Raw genomic sequence first — 27,396 nt, 5'->3', positions numbered from 1 at the left:
AATACTTCACAGCACCAGAAAATTCATCGCCGTTTCAATTCTTCTTATGTTACATATTCTAAGCATAAAATTCATCTCGATCGTTTTAATCTTTTTTTCTTGTATTTACGTTCAACTTTACTGCCATAAAAAGAGAAGGCTCAACAGTTTCTTCATACCTTCCAATCTAGTTTCAGCTTCCATGGGCACCATACCATCCTACCATTTTCCTTGCTTTACCTCTTACCAACATTCATCGGTTCTATGGACTCTTCCATACCTTGACGAATAAACCCTTTTCCCCTTTTACACCACCAAAATTATCATTCATTGCTCCATCTCCTAAGTTACATTTTCCCTTAATAACTTTATCATTTCTTATCCAGTTGTACAAGTTTTCATGCACAGGCCACAAAAAAGTACTAACAATATGACACACTCGGAATATATTATTATACCACCACCGCCCACCATTAGAATTCTTTTGCCAAAATGATTAATGACCAAAAAGCGGTAAAAAAAAATGTAGGAAACAATGGTAGCAAGTCCGTTTTATTATACATTCAAGCCAGGAGTAAATTACAGTAAAAAAAAAAAAAATTACTTTCCTCAGGAACTCATCCCATGATTTAATACTCCATTCACTCGAAAGTTTTTTTTTAATCTCTCTCTCTCTCTCTCTCTCTCTCTCTCTCTCTCTCTCTCTCTCTCTCTCTCTCACATACACAAACACACGCATCTGCTAACTATCCGTCGATAATGACTCATACCTTAATTCAAACTGTTTTATGCTTCGCACCCTCTTAATCTTAATGGCTACCGGAGTTGAATAACTGGAGATTATCTAATTAAAGGATATCATTAAGAATGTAACTCAAAAGTTTTCGTCACATATAGTAACGGGGTTTCGCCAGGGTGGTAGATTGAAGAGAGATTGGGTCGAGGGAAGCTGCTATACCTCATCAGCATCTTTGTCTTTCAGATAATGCCGATGATAACGGAGATAAGGAGTAACGGTCACGCCCCTGTCGTCGCCGAAACGTGTCCACAGACTATTGCACCGTGGCCTCTTCCTTCCCGCTGGCCATTGCTGCAGGTGTGGCTGTAAGAGGTCACCGTCTCTGTTGAAGGTTCACATGACGCCAGAAGAAATCCCAATGAATGAATAAAACACGTGAATACGAGTCATTGCTACATGAAGGAAGTTGCGGGAGCCGATATAAGAAAGTGATAAAGCAAATATCAACTTAATATGCGTTAATGATACCATTCACCTGGATAACAATGCTATTAAAAACACATAAATTGGAACTTTCTGCCATTATGTAAGCTTGTCAGTAAAAAGTAGACATGATACAATGATAAATGTGTGTGGTGATTAAGTTAGGAAATAAAATCTTTAGAATACAGAACAGTGGAAATCCATTAATTTCATTAATAAAATGATTTGATAAGAAAAATGCTAATATAGTTGAAAATCTGAGGGTTAACTCTCCCCCAGATAAAGGTTGTAAAATCACTCTTATCTCCTGATGGTCTCTTTTTCTTTTCTTACTTTTTTCCCTTGTTCTAGATCAAGTGACATGATAATGGTTACGTTCCGTCGAGATTCGAAAGTTTTCTGCTGCAATATAGATTCTGACTTTCAGACATCAAAGATGGACAGATAATGCAAAATGGTGGTTGATGGGGTAAAGGGAGAAAGGGATTGAGAAAAAAGTGTGGAATAAACGAAGAAAGAAAGAAAAGAAAATACCTGAGAGAAAAAATGATCCGTTGTGAACGCTGTCATCGTGAACATTAAACGTCACCTCGAAGTCGTTCTTTGTTGATGCAGAGCTATTGATTAATGATCTCAGATATAACACTGATCTGCCGAGATAATATGATAGGGGAGAAATTTATGTGATACACACAAGCGCCATCTGTGGATGAATTTTTTCATACTCAAATTATAAGTGAATGAAATCAACCTAGGAGAGTTCTCTCGTTTAGGAAAATGATGCTAAGTGGGAATGAGAGACATGCCAAATAATGCCAAGTGATAATGAGAGAAATTACCAGAGAAATGCCAAATGATGCTAGAAACTAATCATGTAAGAAAGATAACAGTGGAACCTTCATTCTCTAGAGAAATAAAAAGTAAAAACTTGACATAGCTATGATTATAAAGTTGAACATCAGTGCTGGAAGGATTTTCATATACTCATTAACTTTTGTGAGATTTTATAAAGGCTGATAGTGATCGCCTGTGAAATAATTGATATACATTAACTATTTTGTGAAATAAAGCAAAATGGAAGAGGACAGCCACGCTTGGTACCCGGAAGAGGATCATGGAACGCATTCTGGACTAGAGGGATGTCCTTCCCCACTCCTGAAAGTGGAGTCCACCTGTGTCGGAGGGAGTAACGGATCATGTCTGGATGCCCAGGAACCTGCCGAACACCCTCCCTCCCACAGGATGTCCTCCGATATGGAGACAGAGTCGCACATACCTCTAGGTGAGGTCATGGGAAATCCTCACGTGGTAGACCAACAAGGGGCGTTGCTCCCTCCAGCAGAAGTGGACAGGTTCTTCACCTCCTTAGATTCCACCGGAAGGGACCACAGAGCGAGATATTATCCACATGCCCACAGCCCCAACACAGCACACTCTTTGCAGCAGTATTCTCATTCCACCCATGGTTAGTGTGACATTTGGATTTTTATTATATGATGCTATATGAAGGATTTGAAGTTTACTTTCTCTCTCTCTCTCTCTCTCTCTCTCTCTCTCTCTCTCTCTCTCTCTCTCTCTCTCTCTCTCTCTCTCTCTCTCTCCATACAAGCGCACGTGCTCGTGACGTACAACACTAAGAGATGCATTTGTAAATACGGACAAAACTTGAATGATTGCAACCACTGACATGTCATATGCACAATGCGAAGTAAAAATGTGTCGAAATCTATTGTTCTCTGAGTATCTGTCTTTAGATAAGAAAGTATCCTTCAACATATTTCAGACAACTTCAAAACAAGCCATGAATGCAATGTTAAACATACACAAAACAATGTTCTTTCTAACTTTTAGTCGTTTTGTTTGTTTAGTCTTGTTTGTTTTCACACTCTGTAATTTAGACAGGCATAATTTCAAGTCACTGTTATAGACATCATAATCAATTTTAGGTATTAGTCCAATATCAGGTATTTCAAGAACCAAATATTTATCAATCCAAAAATATTTACACTGCTATATGGGCACCAAATGCACGTTTATGAATTCTATGATAATCAAATAAATGTTTACGTACAAGCTCTGAATATTTTGTTAAACAAGCTGGTGAAACAAAGCCGATGGTCATGATCCAAATCAAACGAAATATAGTCCTTAAAGAAATATCAACACATCATATTAGAAAAAAAAAAAAAACATATTTCACCTTTTTTCTCTAAATCTCGGTAATATACCCAGCTCCATTATTTTGTATATTTTCTTCTGTTACCACCGACAGGAGAGAGAGAGAGAGAGAGAGAGAGAGAGAGAGAGAGAGAGAGAGAGAGAGAGAGAGACTTGGATCTTACTACTGTATCTCATTCTTCTATATTTTTAGCTTGACTGTCTATTTTCACTTGAGGTAAGTTATAACTACGAAATGTTTCACTTTTACGCATCGAAATAATCCATGCTGGTTATGACTGCCATTATCATTCCTTTGAAGGTGAAAAGGAGAGCCCTTACTAGCGAAAGCTTAATCATTAGTCATTTACATTGCGTTCGATTGGTTTTATTCTCACTATTTTGTAGAGGGTATTTTATTGATTCATATTAGACTGAAAAAAAAAATTATTGATATTTAGTTGGATTTTCCTGAGTGTACTTAAGAATTTACTCAGCTATACTATTTACATCTGCCGCTTCGAATAACAAAACAGGTATAAGACAAGATCAAGAATTTTATATATATATATATATATATATATATATATATATATATATATATATATATATACATATATATACACATACACACACACTCACATATATATATATATACACACACACACACATATATATATATATATAGATAGATAGATAGATAGATAGATAGATAGATAGATATATCTTTCCTGGGGAAACAAGAACGAAGAAAAAAGGTCAGTTTTCCAGAAAAGAATTGTAATAATCTATTCATTATTAATTCATCACCCCAAGTAGAATAATCGAAACGCGTAAATGAGAGAGAGAGAGAGAGAGAGAGAGAGAGAGAGAGAGAGAGAGAGAGAGAGAGAGAGAGAGAGAGAGAGAGCTTACGACTGAAAAGAAAATTGAATTGGAGTGAATTTTTTTTTCTTCATTTTTATCTCAAAGTCCAATGTTACTTAAATTTCAATTAACTGTTTCGGATAACTTATCTGATCCCATAAAGAACAAATTATTTCTTTCCAAACTATTCTTAGTCATCGCTACGAAAATTTGGTCTCTAATCTCACGTAATTTTTTTTTTCATGAATTATTTTACTAAAGTCACAGTCCACTGACTTAGACAGGAGATTAATCTTTGCGATAGGTGAAACACTGTAATCACCATCTGTAATTATCACCTCCATATCTATACTATTACAGCAACTGATGATAAATATTCTTCTCATTCTAAAATTGAGCAATGTAATTCTGAACTCTATAATAGTTTTTAATCTTAAAAATTGGACTTTCCTTTCTTAGCGCAGATTTCATTGCAGATTGACATGATATTGTTTTCCCAAAATTTTAGGAAAGAGGCAAATGATGATAAATGCAAAATGATTACAACACCTGTGATAGATCATATTATCTTAACAGGCTGGTATAGTTTCCTGCTAACAGGTACACATCTCCAGTAACAAATGATGTACTGAAAGATTAAAGTAAATGAAGAAGCATCATTATTTTCTCTTTCAAAGCCTGTGTTCAGCATCGCCATTCAACATGAGCGAAAGGAAAATGAATCAAAAAGTGGTTTAAGGTGTTCCAAAATACTCACAAAAGAAATTAACATGCAGCTATTACTTTTTAAGCAATGAATAATTTTCAGGTATTATTCCTTGCCAGTAGGTTAGCAACACTAAACCAAAACCATATATAAACAAATGGTTTTAAAACAAAGATTTGCAAGGATCAATCTTTCATTCTTTGAAAGTTGGTGATATTCAGAGGCCTATTCCCAAGGACATGACTTTCCATGCATTACCTACACTAATATTACCAAACGACAACAATAACAACCAATAGATTCGTTTATAATCCACTACAGGACAAAGGCCTCAGACATGTCCTTATTCGTGCCGGGGTTTTGGACAGTTGCTATCACCATACTGGCCAGTGAGGAGTGGTGATGGTGAGAGACTTTAGTCTGATCGATAACAGCAAATTAAGCTAGTATGGGTGACCCTGACAAGTACAGCTTTGCAGAGTATGGCGATACACAACCCCTTTCACAACGTTAAAGGTATCCCCACTCGGAAAGGGACTATCACTATAACCCTCGGTAAATTACATATTTATATATATATATATATATATATATATATACACACACACACACATATATATATATATATATATATATATATATATATATAATAAGAGTAGACGAATATATATAAAGTTTCTTTTATAAAAAACTCTAAAATTAATCCACATTTCAAAACTGAATTCTTTACTTTTCTCCCCATTGTTAATGGTGTTCACACAGCCCCGAAATTTGAAGAGCGCTCGGTATAATAAATCCCTAATATCAAGGATCAGATAAGATTACGCTATGTAATCCTGAAACTCCATCAACAATTTTTAGGCAAACAAATAGTATATGAGGTTTTTCTTTATATCCTCGTAAGAAAATATATGGATAGCAGCCAGAAAAAAAAATATATCTATTTATCATTCAATTTATTTCTAAATATATATAATAATCTTTCTGTTTGAATACCTATCTATCTATATGTATAAATATCTATATACTTACATATATGTGTATATATATACATATATATATATATATATATACATATATATATATATATATATATATATATGTATATATATATATATATATGTATATATATATATATATATATATATATATATATGAGAGAGAGGGTGTTCCCATATTTAGTAGGTTAGGCCAGAGAAGGTAATGATGTAACAAGTGGATGGTCAACTTTGATGAATTGCACCATTTTTTAACGAAAGATTTTGTCTTACTAAACTCTTAGTAGCCAGAATTGATGAAAACCGGATTGGTGTGTGTGTGTGTGTATATATATATATATCCATATATATGTATATATATATATGTATATATATATATGTGTGTATATATATATATATATATATACAGAGAGAGAGAGAGAGAGAGAGAGAGAGAGAGAGAGAGAGAGAGAGAGAGAGAGAGAGAGAGAGAGAGAGAGAGAGAGAGAGTGTGTGTGTACTTTAAGATTCGTGTATATTTTCAAGGAATCAATATCTTGGAATACAAGACCATACTGTACTTCCCTGACTAAGCTTTGTTGCTTTCTTGAAACGAAACCGACAAAGAAATTCTTCGATAAACTCATATCGTTGAAAACACGCTAACATACCTTCGGAGATAGCGCCTCATGAACACTCAGATAAATATGGCGACAGGAAAATATTAACACAACTTTGATACGAGCACGGGAGGAGACACCCAGGAACAGTAAGGGCGATTGCAAAGCAGTTGTTTTATTGGGAATGGTAAAATTCTCTTGAGTATTATTCAACATTAGTGTGCGCGACCAGGTCAAAAATGACAGCTTAATATTTAGATATATGCACACACATGCATCCCATTATCACTATTTCCTCTAGGTCCTACCCGAGGGACGGGGAGAGCTAAGCGTGACCGGATATATACTATATATATATATATATATATATATATATATATATATATATATATATATATATATATAATTTGCTAAGCTACAACCCTAGTTGGAAAAGCAGAATGGTTTAAGCCAAAGGAATCCAACAAAGAAAAATAGCCCAAAGAAGAAAGGTAATGAATAAACTACAAGAGAAGTAATGAATAATTAATATAAAACATTGTAAGAACATTAACATTAAAATATATCTTTCATATTGAACCTACGAAAACTTCAAAAACACAAGAGGAAGAGAAATAAGATGTGTGTCTGGGAACTCTACCCCAAGAGGGTGGAAGACCATGGTACAGAGGCTACGACAATACCCAAGACTAGAAGACAATGGTTTGCTTTTGAAGTGTCCTCCTCCTAGAAGCACTGCTTACCATAGCTAAGCAGTCTCTTTTAACCTTACCAAGAGGAAAGTAGCCACTGAACAATTACAGTACAGTAGTTAAACCCTTGAGCGAAGAAGAATTGTTTGGTAATTTCAGTGTTGTATGTACACACACACAAACACACACACACACACACATATATATATATATATATATATATATATATATATACACATAAACATATATACTTATATATATAGATATATTAATACGGCTGGAGAATTACATAAATTTCCGAGCTCCAAAATTCCCCTTATTATATTATATATGTCTGTTACACTTGAAAAAAATATACCCGAGCTCTGAGAATATTACCCAACTCCCAAACAGCAATATATATGAACACTGAATATCCAAGGTCTCTTACGTAGCACTCAAAACAAAACTGGGGGATTGCTTGATATGAACTATTCAAAAACAACTTACTCCGGTTCTTAGTCAGGGATTATGATCAAAGCACTGTTAGAAAATATTTGTGATCGAAATAATACACTCTTTACAAAAATGAATATATTCTATAAAAAGTTACACTTCGAAAGAATTAACACCAAAATTAAATCACTCGAAATATTAAATCTGAACGAAACCTTAGACTCTGAAAAGAAAATGTTACTTTATGAAAATTATAGTCACTTGTTTCACTAGAAATTAATTTATAAAAAATATTTAATTATGATTATTAATGAAGAGTTAAAACTTTAACACTCTAATGAACATACATTACTGAAATTTACATATATGTAATGGTTACACTTACGTTTTTTGGTTCACACGAGGTTACTGAACGGTTAAGGAAAATAAATACACTTCACTGTTTAACCTAAATCTCACAGGGCCAGTTACAAATATTTGTTAAAAAATACTTACATTAACAAACTACACTTGAATTAACATTCAATAGTTTCATCAACGTTTGAACACAGTACACGCGATATATGTTGGATAGAAATCGCTAATCGTGTTTGACAGTAAAACACTAATCGCACTTAAGAGGAGAGGGGGCTGGCTGACGTTGGCTCTTTCAAAGGGACAGCCTAGCTCTCTTCTGCTGCTTATGCATTCCTGGGGGCTAATATATATCGACTTGGTTTGTCTAGAAAATTCTAATAGATCATTCTTGTGGCCTGAGGGCAGGGCTCTAGCGGCGAGGTTGCCAAGGTAATAAATTGAAAAAGGGATTCTAACCTTGCTTGCAAGGAAACTCCTCTCTCAACTAACTCTGCCCACGAACCCTCGTAAGATTAAAAAAATTGTAAATCTAATTCAAGAATTTTCACGCACTTTCTAACCACGTGGAAGCATAAAAATTACGTAATCCCTCCAGTTCATACCTCGTATGGGTCATAGAGCATACCTAAACGTGATTTACATAAGACTTCGTAACAAAAATATACAAAATAGAAAGTTAATTCTTAAAAATAACATAAATTTACATATACTGAATTAAATGAAAATGTAATTACATTAATGATGAAAGTCTTATGTAATTTATATACATTTACTTAAACCTACAGTAGTGGAACTCACCTTACGAGTTGGCTATACACCTCTTAAATACACAAATGAAATACATGAATAAAAGATTTACTCTTATAATAGACCAGCTTCGTAAGAATATATATATACATATATATATATATATATATATATATATATATATATATATATATATATATATATATATATATATATATATATATATATATATATATATATATATATATATATAATCACACACGCACTTAATTACGGTATATAGGGGAGATGAAAATTTCATTTCGTTGGTGAGTATTTAAAGGCCGAAATAAGGGGCATCGCAGAAACTCCAGAACAAACCTTAATATTGTGGAACAATTTACTCATGCAACTATGAAAGGAACACAAGAACGTTAAAACCAGACTCTATACAAAGGTAAACTAAGAAAAATCGTATTTTTTCGATGTGAAATATTACCAAAAAAAGTAACGACTTTCCTTCAATTTAAAGTCAGTCATATGTAACAATTCGGCATCGCAAATCTATTCCTGAATTCTGTTAAACGCTGAAAACGAAAAGGACAAGGAATGAGGAAGGAGAACCCATGAGCGAGGACGATAAAATGTAAAAGAAAAAAGGAAGATGTAGACGGAAAAAACAACCTGAGAAAAAGGTGGGAGGGAAGAAAGAATGTGGAGAAAGAAAATGGTGTTTACAAGCTCATAAAATTCCCTCAACTTGAAACCCGATGACAAGTGCCGGGTATCAGCTTCCACAATCTCGATCACTTGCTGTTGTTTTCCGATTTTATTATTGCAGCTTTGGATTTTATACCGACCTTCTTTTAAACACGAAATGTCTGGTTAAACAGACTCCTGGCGAGGCAGGAATAAATGAGATTTTCCTCACATACGATCAAAGGAGCCTCGAATTTGTAAGTTGGTTTCCGAAGTTAGTGGCGTAGGTATGTTTATAATTATGTGGTTTATTTATTATTGACAGAGAAATTCTCCCTAAATGACAAACGGTATTGGGAAATTGAATGCTTTAGTCCTTTCAGTTATTTACTTTTTAGTTGAAGCTCCGTGTAGAGAGGTTTAAACACCTTTACACCTACTTCAAACATAAAAAATTGCATCCCTTTCGGCAGAGAGACTTTCTTTAAATCTATAAAACGTGATATTTGAACTAATCTTCAATTCTGTCTTCTAGTAAACTGCGTTTTTTAAAGGTTTAAACACCCTCACGAGTAGCAGAAACAATGGACAGTAACAATACCCTAGCTCAATGATGATCAGTGCCCAAAACCCCATTTCCACACAAGCTAGAACCAGGGAAGCCCAGGCAATGGCTGCTTATAACACAGCAGGTAGACATATAAGCCACCCGAAACCCCACATCCTTAGCTTAAAAGAATGGTGAGGTTGCAGACACTACAAGAAACTATCGAGCTTGATTGGGACTCGAACCCCAGTTTAGCGATCACCAGGCAGGAACGTTTCCAATAGACCACCACACCCCTTTTCAGCAAAGCTAGACACTTCTAGGTCTCCCAGTCTTCAGTCCTTCTAATCAAACCTGTATAAAGCTTTACACTAGTCTTCTGTATCTCCCACTCTCTCTACAAGCCCATTCCTTGTCCAAGGCACGACTCACTATCGACCTTTCTACCAAAGCTGACTGTTTTGCATTTCTACATTTATTCCTTTCTCTGGTCCCTTTTCAATATCTCAATGCATACCATGCAAAACAATTCACCAATTTGACATTTCACAAAAATTCTTCCGTAACACTTTACTCCTATAAGAGATCCTCTGTTCCACAATTTCTGCAGATATCATTGCAAGCTTATCTCACATCCTTTTTAAGAGCTTTTATGCATTAATGTTTGCCTATTTGATGTTCACATTCAAATCTCTTTTTTTTTATCTTAAAGGAAATTAAAAATTTCCTTTGTTCACATTTATATGCATTACCTTAAAAAATCATTAATACTGATAATAATGAGTTTACCGAAATATGAGACACTTTTTACCTATCCTACTCTCGTATCTACTCAATCGAAGAATCGCTGATGAATTATATATATATATATATATATATATATATATACACACATATATATATATATATATATATATATATATATATATATATATATATATATATATATATACAGTATATGGATGGAAATCATCAATATAAATATACTATTCTCTAACTTGAGCAGTGCATTATTACTTTTCTTTCTATAAGATAAACGTTTAAACCATATACTATACTCTAATTTCTCAAGGAGAACCCTAGCATCAATTTACGCAAGACTTTATTAGTACCTTATATCAAACTCAGTTAACAGAACTCTCAGTAAACCTGAAGCAATCAATAAACATTTGCGCGTCAGTATTACAGATAATGAGCTAATATCCACAATTCAATTCAAGTATTAGATACAACACAAGTTAGATTAATATTCCAAATGAAAGTCATCAATTTCACTACTAATGTTATTGTATAATCACTTGAACCAAAGCAAGTGACATTGCATATAAAACTCAAGAGCAAATCAGTACTAAAATCTAATTTTCTATCCCAAAACGGACAACTCAATCTCAGAGATTTAAACATCCTGATGATAATTTTCTGAAGGATTAAGATATCCTTATTGTTTATCAGGGAAATAATGAATCTCTCGTGATCCTTCAGGTGATAACATGTACATCTTACGCTGTCCAATTAGCGATAAAATACCTGCAATCAATGTCAGCGCTCAAGGAAACAGCCTTTTACTCGTATTGTGTCTAATAAGTCAGAGCAAATCATCCTTGTTTTGTGAAGGGAAGAAACTGATAAAATAATGGCGATATCCACAGAGGATGTTGTAGTGCATAATCAAATCTAATAATCGAAAAGAATGGTGTTTTCTTATTCACTAAAAGAGTATTGCTCAACAGATAATTGTGAATCAGGCAGGCTATCCTATGCATAATATTGATTCGTTACTGAGTTACGGGATGATATGAACGTTAAACTACTTTTTTTTTCCCTAGAGGCAACTGTGCCAGCGTGCTAGTTCGATGTTATCAGAGACGAGCAAAGTGAGGTTATAAATAAAGCATAGAATGTATAATAAAAGGGATACTTACTGAAGAGCCATTAAAGAGGCATGTCTGGTTACACGAATTTGCCGAAGTGGGAATTTTTATAGCTTAATCAATTACAATGAAAATTCATTATAAAGATAAGGAATTTGCAAGTTTACTTTACTCAACCAGATTAGAATTCTTCACGTTTCAATGAATTGCAATAATTATCAGGAAAACATTCACCAAAAGCAAAGAAAAAAACGTGTCTCGAAATCCTTAACAATCCCACAGAAATAAGAAATCCAGTAACAACTTTATCCGAAAATAAACCAGAAAACCGACCGAAGGTCTTCGGGTGCCAACGGTATTTTCTGTTGCACGCGTAAAGAAGACGTTCGATCTCAACATGCTCGAGAACAACAGTGTCAACCGGCGGTCGCCCTTAAGAACGGAAATCGCCTATAAAACCCGATGAATGAGTCCTTACCGATAACGCCTACAAACGCGAACATGGCTTTTGATATCAAGGCTTTAAATCGAGGGTTGGCAAGCTATGGGCTTTGGAATGGGTTCAGAAGATAAGCCCGATCAATATATGGCTTTATGATAGTGGCGATCTCGATAGCATTCGCGATAACTCGCTCTTATATGGCCCATGCCACTATCGGATAAATTATTCCAATGTTGTACTTATAAATTTAGCAATTATCTGATATCAGTCTTGATAGCTGGACTTTGTTTGTTGTTCTTGCCAGGATAGACCCGAAGACAAGATCATTGCTTTTAGCATCAGGTGGTTTCTCGTTCTTTATCCGAACTGAGATTTTTAAGGTTGGTGTAGCAAAAAAAATAGTTCTCTAAACGTAAAATTATTCCACAATTTACAACGCTTCTCTTCTCGTCTTTCTCATTAAATAAAATAATGGAGATTTTTAATTGAAAAAAGCTTTAATCTAGTTATATGAATGCACCAGTGAACAATTTCAATAAAAACTTACTAAGTTATAACTAAGTTATACATACTGTCAAAAGTACCGAAATAGCAAATAAAAAAAATATATATATTCTTTAAAATATGGCAGTATCTCGAAGGAAGCCTGAAATTCTTGATTAAGCGGTTCAGTTACTACTTCTTTCCTTCTTGTACCAGGCTTTGGAACTGAAGTACTGCAAATGTGTTCCTGGACTCCTATATCTAATCAAAAGACTTACAGTTTACTTACGTTATGTGTTAAACTCCACTCAATTATTTTCCGTTCTTTTTTTTCACAGCCGCAACTGGAGGAAAGTATTAGGTTTAAATTCTAATCAAACCTCTTTTAGAGAAAATATGGAACAAGTAAGAATTGCTATAAATTTGCAGTAGGAGCTTCCGCAAAAGAGAAAAAAGTAGCGAATAAAAAAAAGCATGAACAGGTATTTATCATAGAAATAAGACTATAGTGAATGGGGCTTTAGCATAGTATTAAAGGAAATCTATAAAATTTATCATGCATCCATCGACAAGACTGTCAAGAAAACTGATCCATAATTTCACAATGAATGGAATGAAAGTTAACATAGTATGACACTTCTGATCAACTACAAAAATAGTAGATTGCAATAATAAGCCTACTAGAGAGGCAAACACTAAAGTTGAAACAAGGTTCATGGAACATACTCAAATATAATTGCATATCTATTCTAAGTTATAGTTACCATTTTTGGAATATAGGAAACAAACACTCCCAACAATTTTGTATAATATGTGAAAGACCCTAGGAGGTTGATGACTTGAAAATTAACGAAAATGTTACAACAGAAGATCTAAACCAATTTATAGTGATGCCATCAGATCTGTATTCTAAAGAAATCTTACTTACAGGAACTAGCTTTCACGCAGAATTAGCGGGCAAGATGTACAGAAAGATTGCTAAGAAATGGGTAGAACATAGTTGCATAGAAGAGAACTCGAACTAAAGATGTAGATATACTGAACAAACAAAGTCATAGTACACAATCTATCAAAGGAGAACTTGACGCATTGTCCAAATCATTGTAAATCGTGGAAAAGAGTTTAAGGTAGAGTTATAGGTAGTATCCTAGATATAAAGGCATGAAAAGGAGGTCAAAACAAGGAGCAATTCGTATAAGCAAACTGTCTGAGATCATAACAGAATGACCAAGGTATACAAGCTAAGGAGCAGAACACTCACGAACGTCAAAGCACAAAGATCATGGTACATAATCCACAAAATTGTGATCACAGTTGAAAGTCTAAGACCGAGACCCATAGCTCAATAGAACTTGATGAAGTATTACTATTATTATCATCATTAAAAGCCAAGCTACAACCTTTAGAAACGCAGGATACCACAAACCTAAGGGCTCCAATAGCAATAATGAATAAACTACATGAGAAAAATTATAAAATATAAAATATATTTAGACAAGTAAAAACGTTAAAATAGATCAATTATGTATGAAATATCAGACGAGACTTATGTTAATCAGTTCAACAGAAAAGCATTTGCAACAGGTTTGAGCTTATGAAGTTCTACCTATTCAACCGCCAGATCAGGAAAGTCACTCAACAATATGATCACAGCTGGAATAAAACTTTTAGTACCGTGTAATGTTGAACCTTAAGATGGAGAGAGCAAGACTGTTAAAATTAACTGCATACCTTGTATTACATACAGGAGAGTAGCCTTGGAATATCTGAATTATGAAAAAGCTTGTACAGCATGCACAAATGAACTGTACCCAGTAGCTGAAACCAGACAGAACAATACTAGAAACAAGATAATGAATGAAAAAATTAAAACATTTCCTCAAGATAGACTGATCTCCATAAATCTTAAGAGAGTTTCTCGATATGCCAGTGTTTTGAAACACAGACCAGATGTGTTTAATAATAATAATAATAATAATAATAATAATAATAATAATAATAATAATAATAATAATAATAATAATAAATGGTTAGTCGAACAACTGAATAATACTGATGAAAATATCTTTATCAATGAAAATGATTGGTTAAATTGCCACGTGAAACTAACTAATTTAGAAGAGAACGAATCAGGAGACATAATTACTCACAAGTTAAGTGGCCCGCTGAAATTAACAACAACAATATTATTACCATTATCCGTATAATGATGATAAGAACAACAACAACAACAACAACAATAATAATAATAATAATAATAATAATAATAATAATAATAATAATAACTTGAAAACCAATCTGTGATATATTTCCCAACTGGAACACCGCCGTCCCTTCCACAATCCCTGGGCGACCAACGGAGAGGCGGAAAAGACTGAATCACAAATTCAATTAACAATGTTATCAGAAATAAATTACTACTGTTGTTAGCGACTGCAATTGATTGCGTATAGAGTAAATTACATATTCTCGGAAATAAGTTTGTGAAAGACGGCAGGAGTAAATTTTGGCGATAGGAGCTGTATATCAAGATCGATAATTAATTGGCTCGAGTATGATGTCGAGGCTACTTCTTTTCTTTTTCGTTATTTGAGTTAATGATGCCGCTGATTACACCTGTACAATCATCCTCATTGCAATCATTGTTACTAATATCATGTTACCTATTTCTGATGTTGATGTTTTTATTGCCTCGGTTTGTTTTTCATCTTAACGTTGGGGAGGACCAACCACTTCAAGTTGATACAAGTTGACCAGAGGTTTTGTCCTTTTAATAGCAGTAGAGTAGACTAAACAGAAAAGTCAGTCAATAAGATATGTACAAAAATGGAAAAGAGAACTGGGTATATATAATTAGCAAAGAGTGGGCAGAATTAAAACAATTCCATGTAATTAAGACAAAACTCGGAATCATTATAGTATTCTTAGCGTAAGCGTCTGAATATTCATATTACAAAATACTTCTCCGATACTGAAACCGATTGTTTAATAGAAAACCTAAGTCACAAACAAAAAGTACACCATTATGTTTCCTGGATGAAATGAAGTGATGTTCGGCTAAGGATGAGCAATCATCACTGACTAAAAGTCAATATAAATTTAACTCGTAACCCAAATAAAGAAGAAAAAATGACAGAAAAAGAGAATATCGGGATATGAGCTTTATTCTAAGAAAATTTGTTACTAAGAGGTTACAGGTGTGAAACAGGCATAAAGGAAACTATGTTTATATCCCAGTGAGTGCCTCTTTAAACAAGTACAAGAAGATTTAAAATGTGTGTGCATATATATATATATATATATATATATATATATATACATACATATATATATATATATATGTATATATATGAAGTGTGTGCATGTATTTATGCAGGCATATGTATTTATTTATAATGCCCTCCTAGGTGGAGGAACAACAGCTCTGAAGAATCAGCTGAAATGGACGTAAAGTGTTATACTTTGCAAAGGGGACACAACAACTATGGTTTCCATATCATGTGACTCAACACTTCAGAACGACTGAAATATCTATTGAACTATTGAAATACTCTGCCTGTGATGTAAACTTACAACTTCTTTACTTACAAGGAATGGAAATATGAGGACCTTAAATTCCTTTAGCTTTGAAATACTTGAGTATTTGTTTGTCATTAATGTGGGAATAAAAATCAACAAAAATATAATATTTAGGCATTTTCGGTGATTGTCTAAATGAACAATCGAAGTTACTTTCCAAAGATATCATTAATAGTATCATTCCTACATTAATTATAAAAAAGTGACCCGATATCATTTCGTGGACTTCTTACGATCGTTTTACATAACCAAGGCCTTGTTCATTACAGAGAAATTTTCCAGAGGGTTTGATTATGCTGTACTTATCAAATGAAATTTGCCATCACCATTCACAGATAATCAAAATTCCATATCTAAAATGGATAACCTATTATTAAATGGGATTAAATTGACGGACATTTTAACAATAGACGTAATGTCTGCGATTTTCTTATTCTGACCTTCTTACCCACCACCTACCTCCTAACGCACCAAAGACAAATTTCCCTGTTTCTCCCCTCGAGATGTTAAACTTCTTGGACATTTATTATATGAAATCCCAATCATGATATAGTGTCTCCTAAAAGTCAGAATTTACTTTGTCATCTGTTATCTATTGGGTCTGTAAAGGTTTTTTTTTTTTTTTTTTTTTTTTTTAAACATTTAGTCAGCTACGTTCACATCAATTCGATTGCATCAATTTTTATATGTTATTTTAGCTTATCCATGATTCCAAGTCTTGTTACTCATACCTCCTTACACATAATCCACCGAAAGTAGAGGATAACCTGTTAGATTTCGCGATTGTGTAAGCCAGCTAATCCGCATATTCAAATTGTCAAGGAGGTATGGCCGACTTTATTTTTTTCTCTTACTTTGTTCTACCTTCTCACCCAACTTGATTACTCCCTCTACCCAATTTCAACAAAGCCGTAGTCTACCGGAAATAAAAAGCTTTTCTTTAATGTTTTCTGACTTGGCCAAATATATTTTTGTAACTCTACATGAGGAGACAAGTCTTTACGAAAGGGCCAATCTACTATGATAAAAACCTATTTTGAAAATAATATTTTGAATAAAATTGTAGTCTTATTACATGAAAGAAACTTAAACATAATACTCTCAAACCTCATTTTATCCAGTGTTCTTTTCCATATGCAAGGCAAGACGATTTGGGATAATATTTAAAATGCCCTTTTAAGAACAGTAAGCGGCCGTCATAAAGGTTTCTATGAGAAAAATTACATATTTCATGATGATTTTCAACTTTACATTACTTTAATTCACTTAAAGGTTTAAAGGCCTCTCATGAATGGCAGAGGCAAGGGACGGAGACATTGCCCTATCGAGCAGGACAATACCCTTGAGACTGACCATATATACTTTTGATCAGTGCCCAAACCTCTTCTCCACCCAAGCTACGACCAAGGAGGGCCAGGCAATGTCTGCTGATGACTCAACAGATAGACCTAAAGGCTCCCCAAACAACCCCCCCCCCCCCCCGCTTACAAGGATGGTGAGGTTGCAGCGACCAAAGGAACTAACGAGTTCGAACGGGACTCGAACCTCAGTCAGGCGTTCACCAGTCAGGGACGTTGCCGCATCGGCCACTTCTAAGTGTTTATTTATTGACTCTGAACGCCCTTAGAAAGAGGCAAAGGAAGGTCGATGACAGTCATTTAACAGATTTCTATGATTTGCACAAGTTGCTTTTAGAATCTGGATATCTAATCTTCTATTGAAAAAAAAAAAATAATTTCTAAGTACATGCTTCTCAATATACTTATATCATATTCCAAATTGTCGATATGAAGTGTCCTTAAGATTTTTGTCCAAAAAAAATATAATAATTTGCACTTACGACAACCATACCCTTATTCCTACCATAAGCATCTTTCTTCAAAGCCTACTATTGATGATATATTAATATGAAGAATTCTTTTAAAACCAAAAAATATATTTTACGGATATAAAAGATAACTTTATAAATGACAAAAAGTGTGACAATATAACCAAGAGTATATCACAATTCACAGCTTAATCACAAACACACACATAAGGGCAAATATTAGTTCTTTTGCTTCCTATATTTTTTTTTTCATTCTCAAATTATTCTCCTTTTGCATCTTCGAATATCTCTCTCTCTCTCTCTCTCTCTCTCTCTCTCTCTCTCTCTCTCTCTCTCTCTCTCTCTCTCTCTCAATCTTCTTCTTGGAAGAAGATCCAAATCTGTGTTGCAACTTCACACCAGCGGCATTACCATCATCATCTTCTTGGGCGACTTAGTCCTCACCAAAACCCAAGCCGTATCACAAACATTTCACACAGCCAATAATTACGCATCATGTTCTGGGTACCAACAAGCATATTTTGTAGCCAATATTTTTCGAGCGCAGAACGTTTCTGGCCAATAATTTTTTTTCAGCGTGGCGCTTTACAGGGATGAAAATTGTTATTATCATGCCGTTATCTGGATGCTGGTCGCAAATCTAAGTGAGGGAGATGACACGCTCGGTCCGATACTAGATATTTAACCGCTGATTTACGGTCGGCGGTCTAGTTAGCGCCGTTATTTACGCTTGACGTGTTATTTACTGCAATTACACTCGACTCTCCTTAATCCGTACCACGATATCCGGATCCGATCACCGATTCCGCACGACCGGATAAGAAAAACAGCCTTTGACGCTTTCCTCCATTGAACAATGGTACAAAAAGCGAGCATTTGAAAGGGAATACCCGGTGGTCAAGTGAGAGGTGTTCCTTGAAAAGAGGTTGCTCGGCATTCGCTGCATTGATAACGATGTGAATGCCACCGATAATTTGCTTAATCATTTATTATATTAAGTGCGAAGGCCGAAAGAAATTACAAGGGACTTGGCAGCCGTAAAAATAAGGTCCTTTCTACAGGATTGGCCACGAATTCTCGGATTGGTTTATCTGTAAAATACGGCAAATTGAAAATGTATGTCGCTGATTCTTGAGTAAATCCATTTCCATGTAAGCCAACATTTATTTTGTAGGTTAACTTTCTTATAATTTTCCCGAGAAAAAAAATATGATATTAGGTTCAAGCCTCAAATAAACTAAAGAAAAATATAATCTTTATCAATTGCAAGTCATTGCAGCATCATCTAAAGATAAAAGATTTTTCTTTTTAATTTTATTTTTCTCTGCTATACTACCAACTTTTATTATAAAAATCTTTGCATTTTCCTTTTACTATCGAAATTTATACTTTGTTCTAATAGTGGTCGGTCAGTGTAACCGTATTAATTACAGTGTAGAAAATGATGAGCTGCTGTAATTGCCACCATATTCATCATCATTAGTGTAAACATTGTAATCATAACATTGAATAAAATGAATCAAACAATGTCGGGTGACGCAATGGATCAGATGACCATTTCAGGTTATCATTGTTATCAACTGGGACAGTTCATGAAAATGGATAACGCCCTTTCACTTGAAAGTTAAAAACTATTAAAGACGAGAATTCTTGTGTACTAGTATATTTTCAAAAGTAGTAAAATTCACATGTTCTTATGATAATAAGACATGCATAAAAATGTTAACTTATCTTTATTCATATATCAAATATAAGACCATCGTAAAGAAACCTAAATTAACTTAGTTAATTGCCATATCTTATTAATTCCATTTAGTGTTCCTCATTAATGTTCAATTAGTACTCGGCAAAATTCTGAAAAAAAAAAAATTAAATCCTTATATAAGACTCCAAAAAATATAATCGATGTAGATCAAAAATATTGGTAAAGTATTTAGAAAATTTTGCTTTTTAAGTGCTAACAGCACATCACATAAGTATAAATGTACATGTTTTGCTCAATGCATTGTAGAATCAATGCAGCGACAGTTTCTCTGAACTAGTAATTAATATAATTTTAAAGAGAATCAGATAAGGAACACATTTTAACAAGGTCAACGTAAATTCAGTCCTTTATTATTCCTGTTAACATGACCATTTCCATAAACAATTGTGAACATGTTCACAATCAGTGAATACCATCATTCCTAAGAATGAAAAAAAGAAAAAACTTAGACAGTCTGGATCACGTCCAACTAGAAAGAGGAAAATACCATCATCTCATCGTAATTTTCGAATAAAATCGGTTGGTATTTGAAAATGGTTAATACAAAACAAAAGGCATTTCAAAGAATTAGAAATTAATACTTTTATGAAATACCGACATGATAAAAAACATATTACGGATCTCACGTTGCGCTGACTAATCTATTTCTCTCTTCCTTCACGTTGTAAGTGATATGGTTTAAATGACTGTTTCAGAGCACGACCTGATTCTTAGCTGGTCATTACCACATAAGTTGAAAAATCCTTACCACGAATTCTTAAACCTGATCTACGCGTTCATGTTCGACTTCAAAAATGCGAATTTCCATTGCCAAAGTGTCCAATATCGAGGTAACATGAAAAGCACATTTGCATTAAAATTTGACTTAGGGGTATCATCATAATCACCATTACTTGAGATTCCCAACAGGGACTTGTTTTTGTAGGAAATTTTGCGTTGTTATTTTTCACCCATTTTAACTAAGATTCAAAGATATTGCACATGGCTAATTGATATCATAATCCCAACTATCGATACTCCTAATTTTGTTTTCCTGAGCATTAGGGGAAAAAATCCTCTTCAAATAACCTTTATGATTTATGAGAGGGATTTTATAACATTGGAAGGAACATATCTTGTATTTTAGAAAAACCAACAAGTTTGAATATACTACCGCTAAAGAGTTCTGGGGTCCTTTGCCTGGCCAGACAGTACTACATTGGATCCCTCTCTCTGGTTACGGTTAATTTCCCTTTGCCTACACATACACCGAATAGTCTGGCATCTTCTTTACAGATTCTCCTCTGCTCTCATACACCTGACAACACTGAGATTACCAAACAATTCCTCTTCACTGCATTGTAATTGTTCAGTGGCTACTTTCTTCTTGGTAATGGTAGAAGAGACTCTTTAGTTATGGTAAGCAGCTCTTCTAGGACACTCCAAAATCAAACCATTGTTGTCTAGTCTTGGGTAGTGCTATAGCCTCTGTACCATGGTCTTCCACTGTTTTGGGTTAGAGTTCTCTTGTTTGAGGGTACACTCGGGCACACTGTTCTATCTATTTTCTCTTCCTCTTGTTTTTTTTTAAAGTTTTTATAGTTTACATAGGATATATTTATCTTAATTTTGTTGTTGCTCTTGGAATATTTTTTTCCCTTATTTCCTTTCCTCACTGGGATATTTTCCCTGTTGGGGCCCCTGGGCTTATATCATCCTGCTTTTCCCTCTAGGGTTGTAGCTTAGCCAATAATAATAATAATAATAATAATAATAATAATAAATGATAGCGCATCAGTAATTTGTCCAAAAGCCCACCCAAAATCACTGAAGGCCTTAAATAATTTTCGGAGATGAATCTTTTTTTAAGATATTCGTCATGGTTTCAGTTTTATGGAAGGTTCCCTTTCAACCCACTAATAAGTTCTCTGAAAACAATAGAAACATTTACCTATCAACAATTATTATTATTATTATTATTATTATTATTATTATTATTATTATTATTATCCAAGCTACAACCCTAGTTGGAAAAGCAAGATGCTATAAGCCCAAGGGCCCCAATAGGGAAAAATAGCCCAGTGAGGAAAGGAAATACATAAAAACTTATAGGCCTACTACACAAAGGCTAATTCATACACAATTAACTCTGAATAAATTCTAAGCCGGTGACCTGTGAAAAACTGCTATAATCTCGTTAAAAGTTGAAGGTGTCTCGTTTCATTTCCAGTTTCATCAGAACAGACTATTCACCAAAACGACAGCCGGGCAAGCCCAACAAAGGAGGTTTAACCCACTGTGGTGCCCAACCACAGCAGTGGCCTCCCCAATAAACAGCTTAAACTGTAGGTCCCGGGCGGGATCTATCTGTTGCCATGCGAATGCTAGGCGAACATGTTACCACTGTACTAGCCAAAAGGCTCGTGATAAGTTACCAACTGTAGAGATACCGCTAATGACAATTTTTATCAACAAAATAGACTGAAAGTTATCACTATTATTGACATAACACCTGTACAGTTGCCAACAGCATATTAAACTTGGAAAATATATAATAAAGATAACTGAACAACCATGCCGTAAATGCAAAAAAAAAAAAAAAAAAAAACAAATTGTAGCATCTGTTTTTAAATGAAAAGAAAGGTTTCAAAATTAGGCGATAAGAACAACAGCAATAATAAAACTAATAATACGTTATTTCTATCATTTCTAGTTTCTCTAACTTGAAGAAAACCAGAAATATCTATGTTTTTATTTATATTATTCGGAAGAGACTAATACTAATACCAATGTTCAAGTCAGATCTGGGAGAGCTGTGCCTTGCCCTGAACTCGCTAGTCACCAATACTTAAGTACTTGCATATTTTCGAAGGCAGTATAATGAGAAACGAGGAAAATCAAAAAGGTAAACAGTTGTTATACTGAGCAAATAAAAGCAAAAACAAAAAACAATAGAACTAGAAGAGGAAGCAAGGAAAGACAAATAAATGACAATTACAAGATAATGAGAAGAAACGGGCAGTATTAAACAATGACAATAAAATCAGCTACACAAACATTAATTATGCTCCGAAGAAGAGTATGGAGGAGGAGGAGGAGGAGGAGGAGGAGGAGGAAAGTATATAAACGTCTCGTGAAGCGGGAATTGAGTCGTTGTAGCCGTCCAAGAAATCCATAAAACGAAAGCCGAGACAAACGTTAGCAGTAAAAAGAAGAAATAAAGAAAATTCTCTTAAAAAAGGAAAATACCAAAGGAATACTTCATTTTGTACAGGAGTTGCTTAGCACTGTTCGCAAGAATACAAGAAGCCAAGTGTTTGTGAACGTTTTTGTATCACACTATGTTCGCTGGTATTTTTTTTTCAGTAGGCAGTAAAACATCTCTTCTTAGATCACTAAAGTAACTTGACTGTCTGATAAACTCATTCACCAAATTCAAATAAACTTTTCTTAGACATTTAAAGTCATCTTTAAGAAACCTATAGATTGAAAGGTAAATTTTCAGTCATTTCGTTCACAAAATACGCTTCAAAATCAGTCAACATTCGATCATATTAGTTGAATAAAATTGATCAAATAAAATCCTGTTACACGACCAATATAACTTGAGTCAACCGACAAAAATATACCATAATATATCATAGCGTTTTAACATACCTGTTAACTAGGCAGAGAAAATCACTTCTTATCTCTCAAATATCACTCGCTATAAGTTTAAATGTTTAAGGGACACTCATGAGCGGCAGAGGTAAGGAAAACGAAAATGTCCTCGAGACGGACCATACTGTATATATACGATCAGCCCCCGAGCCCTCTCTACCCAAACTAGGATCCGGGAGGTCAGGCCATGGCTGTTGATAGTGATAATTGGGCAGACGCAAATGCTCCCACAAACATCCCATGCCCATGGTCTATGCCTATCTCACCGAGACGATGAAGTAGTGAATGCTAGTGGAAACTAAAACCCGTAACTCAGAATTCTGCCTTATCATTTCAAATTCCTTCTTAATTAACCACATATCCTGATATGACTATGGATTGAGAAATCGAAATTTCATCGTATATATTTAATACAGCATTTCACTCATCAAAAAATTCTATCCAAACAATTCTGTGTATTTTCTGAGTAGGCTACACCTTTGGAATTTTAGTTTAACTTGATTATTATACCAAAATATCATTATATATTTCCTAAGTAATTTTTGAATGGGCAAAACTATAATCCAGTCACACTTTCTCAATTACAATCCAAATTAAAGAAATAAACTGCCATTTCGTCATAGCTTGTATCTTTCAACTTTGATATGTCTTTCATGTGTAGTGATATCAATAGAGATAAATCTATATAACACATGTACAATCAGCAAAAATCCCAGCAAACCATATAAAACTCCCACATAACAATTTGGTGTTATACTTAATTAATATAAGTCCAATCTACCATCTTGATATAACACTTGAACAATCAATTGAAATCTCGTTTCAAATTTCCCATAAAACTTCTGATTAATTCATCAAGTTCGATCATACGCTTTTCACCAGTTGGAGCCTTTTAGGGTTGTAGCATTCGACTTTTCTGAAAAAAAAATTGTATCTTGGCTTGTAATAATAATAATAATAATAATAATAATAATAATAATAATAATAATAATTTAAAAGTTTAAAGGTAAATCATGAATAGCAGAGGAAGGGAATAGTGACAATGTCCTAGATGCGTATGATCTGCGCCCAAGGCCCCTCTCCACCCATGCTACGATCAGAGAGGGCCAGTATATGGCTGCTGATGACCCAGCAGGCAGACATATAGGCTCCACCAAAACTCCCTTCCTTAGCTCACAAGGAGGGTGAGGTTGTAGCTTGGGATGTAGACACTACAAGAAATTAACAAGCTTGAGCGGGACTCGATCCCCAGTCCGGTAGATCGTGAGGCAGGGACGTTTCCAATACGCCACCACAACCCTGAATACAGTTACGTCCGGTTAAAGCAAAATGAAATATATCACAACGGTTTTGGGCAAACGTTATAAAACAAACTACTTTATTAGCATATCTGTACTAAGATGTTGCATGACATGATTGGGAGAGAGAAGTGCCTATAACATGTATTTACCAATTTAAACCAAATGTTTTTACTAATACGAAAATGTAGTAAATTTTAAAAATAAACTAAAACCTACTTTGATACAAATCTTTAAAACAAGAACAATACTTGATATGCCTTTTATGGAATCTTGCTATTCTTTAAGGCAGATCTCTCTCTCTCTCTCTCTCTCTCTCTCTCTCTCTCTCTCTCTCTCTCTCTGAGGCGACATTAAATGTCCCAGAGATCCTAATCTTGCAAGATGATCGGTTGCAGGAGTCAAATGCTTAATTGCAAGAGTTGACAGATTTAGGTTGCCATTAACATTATGATTGACACTGGGCGGCGCTGTGGTCTCCTCTTCAGAGGGGTTAATGGGGGAAGAAGGGGTTACTCTATCATCAGGAGGAGGAGAAGGAGAAGGGTTTGGTGGTGGATATGCTGGAGAATACTGTAGGGAGGAATAGGAAGGGGGTGGGGGGAGTACATGGAGTTGTAAGAGGTAGAGAAAAGGATACAAGTCGACGAAGAGGATACTGACTGTGTAGGAAAAAGAGAAGGAAGAGTATTTGGAGGCGGGTTACTTGGGGGAAACGGGATGAACGATGGACAGTACTTTGTTAAAGAAGGGGATACTGAAGAGCACTGGGGATATATGACGGGGGAGAAGGTATAGTAGAGCGTTACTATTACTCTTAGTACTATATATTACCATAAATGACGAAGATTCAAAGTCTGTTCACGCAACGCTCACGGCACGATTGCTATCATTAGTGTCTACATCCTTACTGTCCTTGTGACCAATTGGGGGCTATAGAACTGCCCGTCAATATATCACCAGCCATTACCTAGGCTTCCCTGGCACTAAATATATGTATATATGTTTATATTTTGACCCAACTCCCGTCTATCTTTAAATCTCTACCATATTTGACGTTTGTTTTGATGTGTTATGGACATTTCTATATTATTATTTTCTGACAGGAAATAATAGGACAGGCAAAACAGCCTGAACATAGCTTTACCAAAATAGAATAGACAAAACAGAAAAAAATGTCAGACAAAGAAAGAGAAGTGGGAAGGGTAAGAATACATAATAAAGTAAATGAAATACTCAAATTATTTGAGTTAATCCATATTCGTATCGTACCTTATCACGTGACTCTCTTTTGATAATAGGTTGTTGGCATTTAAGGTGACTGCTTCTACCTAAAAGGACAAGACCAACATTTCTTGAACGAATAGTCCTTGGCAGTCCCCTGTTATTATGACATGACTCGAGACACGCTATTGTTGTTTATTACTGAGGAAGATAGTATGAAAATAAGGACGGACTTTATCGAACATTCCAGACAATATTCTTTTCTGTTTCCTTTCCCTTTTGATGAGAATCAGGTACAGATGTACTGCTTTGATAAGGATAGCGCGTTGCCTCTAAATCATACTTAATTGGCCCTCTATTCTTTAGATCTTTTGCACCTCAGGTTTGCATTGTCTATTATTCTTGGATCCTCAACATACCTTGTTTTGAATATTATGGTAAGCATAATTGAAATAAAAATTTGAAGATAGATTTACTTAGGCTAATATTTGTGGTATTAGAGTCATAGCAAATAATAACGGTCTTGTACCGACTGATAACAACGTAAACTAACTTTTCAAAAGTCGTGCTGCGGCAGAGCCTATTATCATCTACAAATTTCAACATTTATCTTATTCATTTGATATTAACTCAATAAACCTAATTTCCTTTTTCTTATTTCACGTTTTATTTTTGAGAAAATCTTGTTCTTCTGTGGAGGTTTTCTGGTTAGGTTCATAGCAATTGTTAAGACATCTAATGACCAATAAACTCTTCCATGAATTATATAATAGGCAACCGTTTTCTACCAAATGCACGCATACTGATATATATTATATGCTTTTACTATTTCAAAATCGGCTCATTCTAAATGTATACTATTTATTATTTCTAGTGATCTCTGTACATTCAAAATTGCCAATGATGTACACTGAACGTTGTTTCAGAGGAAAAATATTCGATATTTACTAGTAGATGAATGAAAAAAAATACCAAACTACCTTCTCGTTTTGAAGATATGATGTTGCTTCTTGAACATCCATAACACACCAACAAATGCATGTAATCCTTCGGGCATTGTACAGTTACAATATGCTCTTCTAGTTTTTAATATATTTCTTTATCGCATCACTGTGAATGAAGACATAGTTGTGTATAATTGTCACTGACAACAGTATATTACATTCCTTAATAAACATTAGATCTATAACAACGAAAAGCGCAAAGCTCCACATAAATAAGAAAACTGAATGAAGAGAAACCTAAAGAAACAAAAAAAAAAAATAAAAAAAAAATAAAATAAA

The 27,396-nt window shown here is 34.4% G+C and overlaps 1 protein-coding gene across 1 annotated transcript in view; it reads left to right on the top strand.

Moving 5' to 3' along the window:
* LOC137649419 (GATA-binding factor 2-like) overlaps nucleotides 1-27,396 on the top strand; it is a 277,304-nt gene that overhangs the window by 15,056 nt on the left and 234,852 nt on the right. The window contains exon 2 of the mRNA XM_068382408.1: nucleotides 962-2,666. Within this exon, the coding sequence (XP_068238509.1) occupies nucleotides 2,276-2,666 (391 nt within the window). The 5' untranslated portion in view covers nucleotides 962-2,275. The remainder of the gene's footprint in view (nucleotides 1-961; nucleotides 2,667-27,396) is intronic.

Source organism: Palaemon carinicauda, chromosome 1 (genome assembly GCF_036898095.1).
Source record: "Palaemon carinicauda isolate YSFRI2023 chromosome 1, ASM3689809v2, whole genome shotgun sequence".
NCBI lineage: Eukaryota > Metazoa > Arthropoda > Malacostraca > Decapoda > Palaemonidae > Palaemon > Palaemon carinicauda.
Note: the sequence above shows the minus strand (reverse complement) of the source record. Positions and strands in the feature narration are given on the sequence as shown.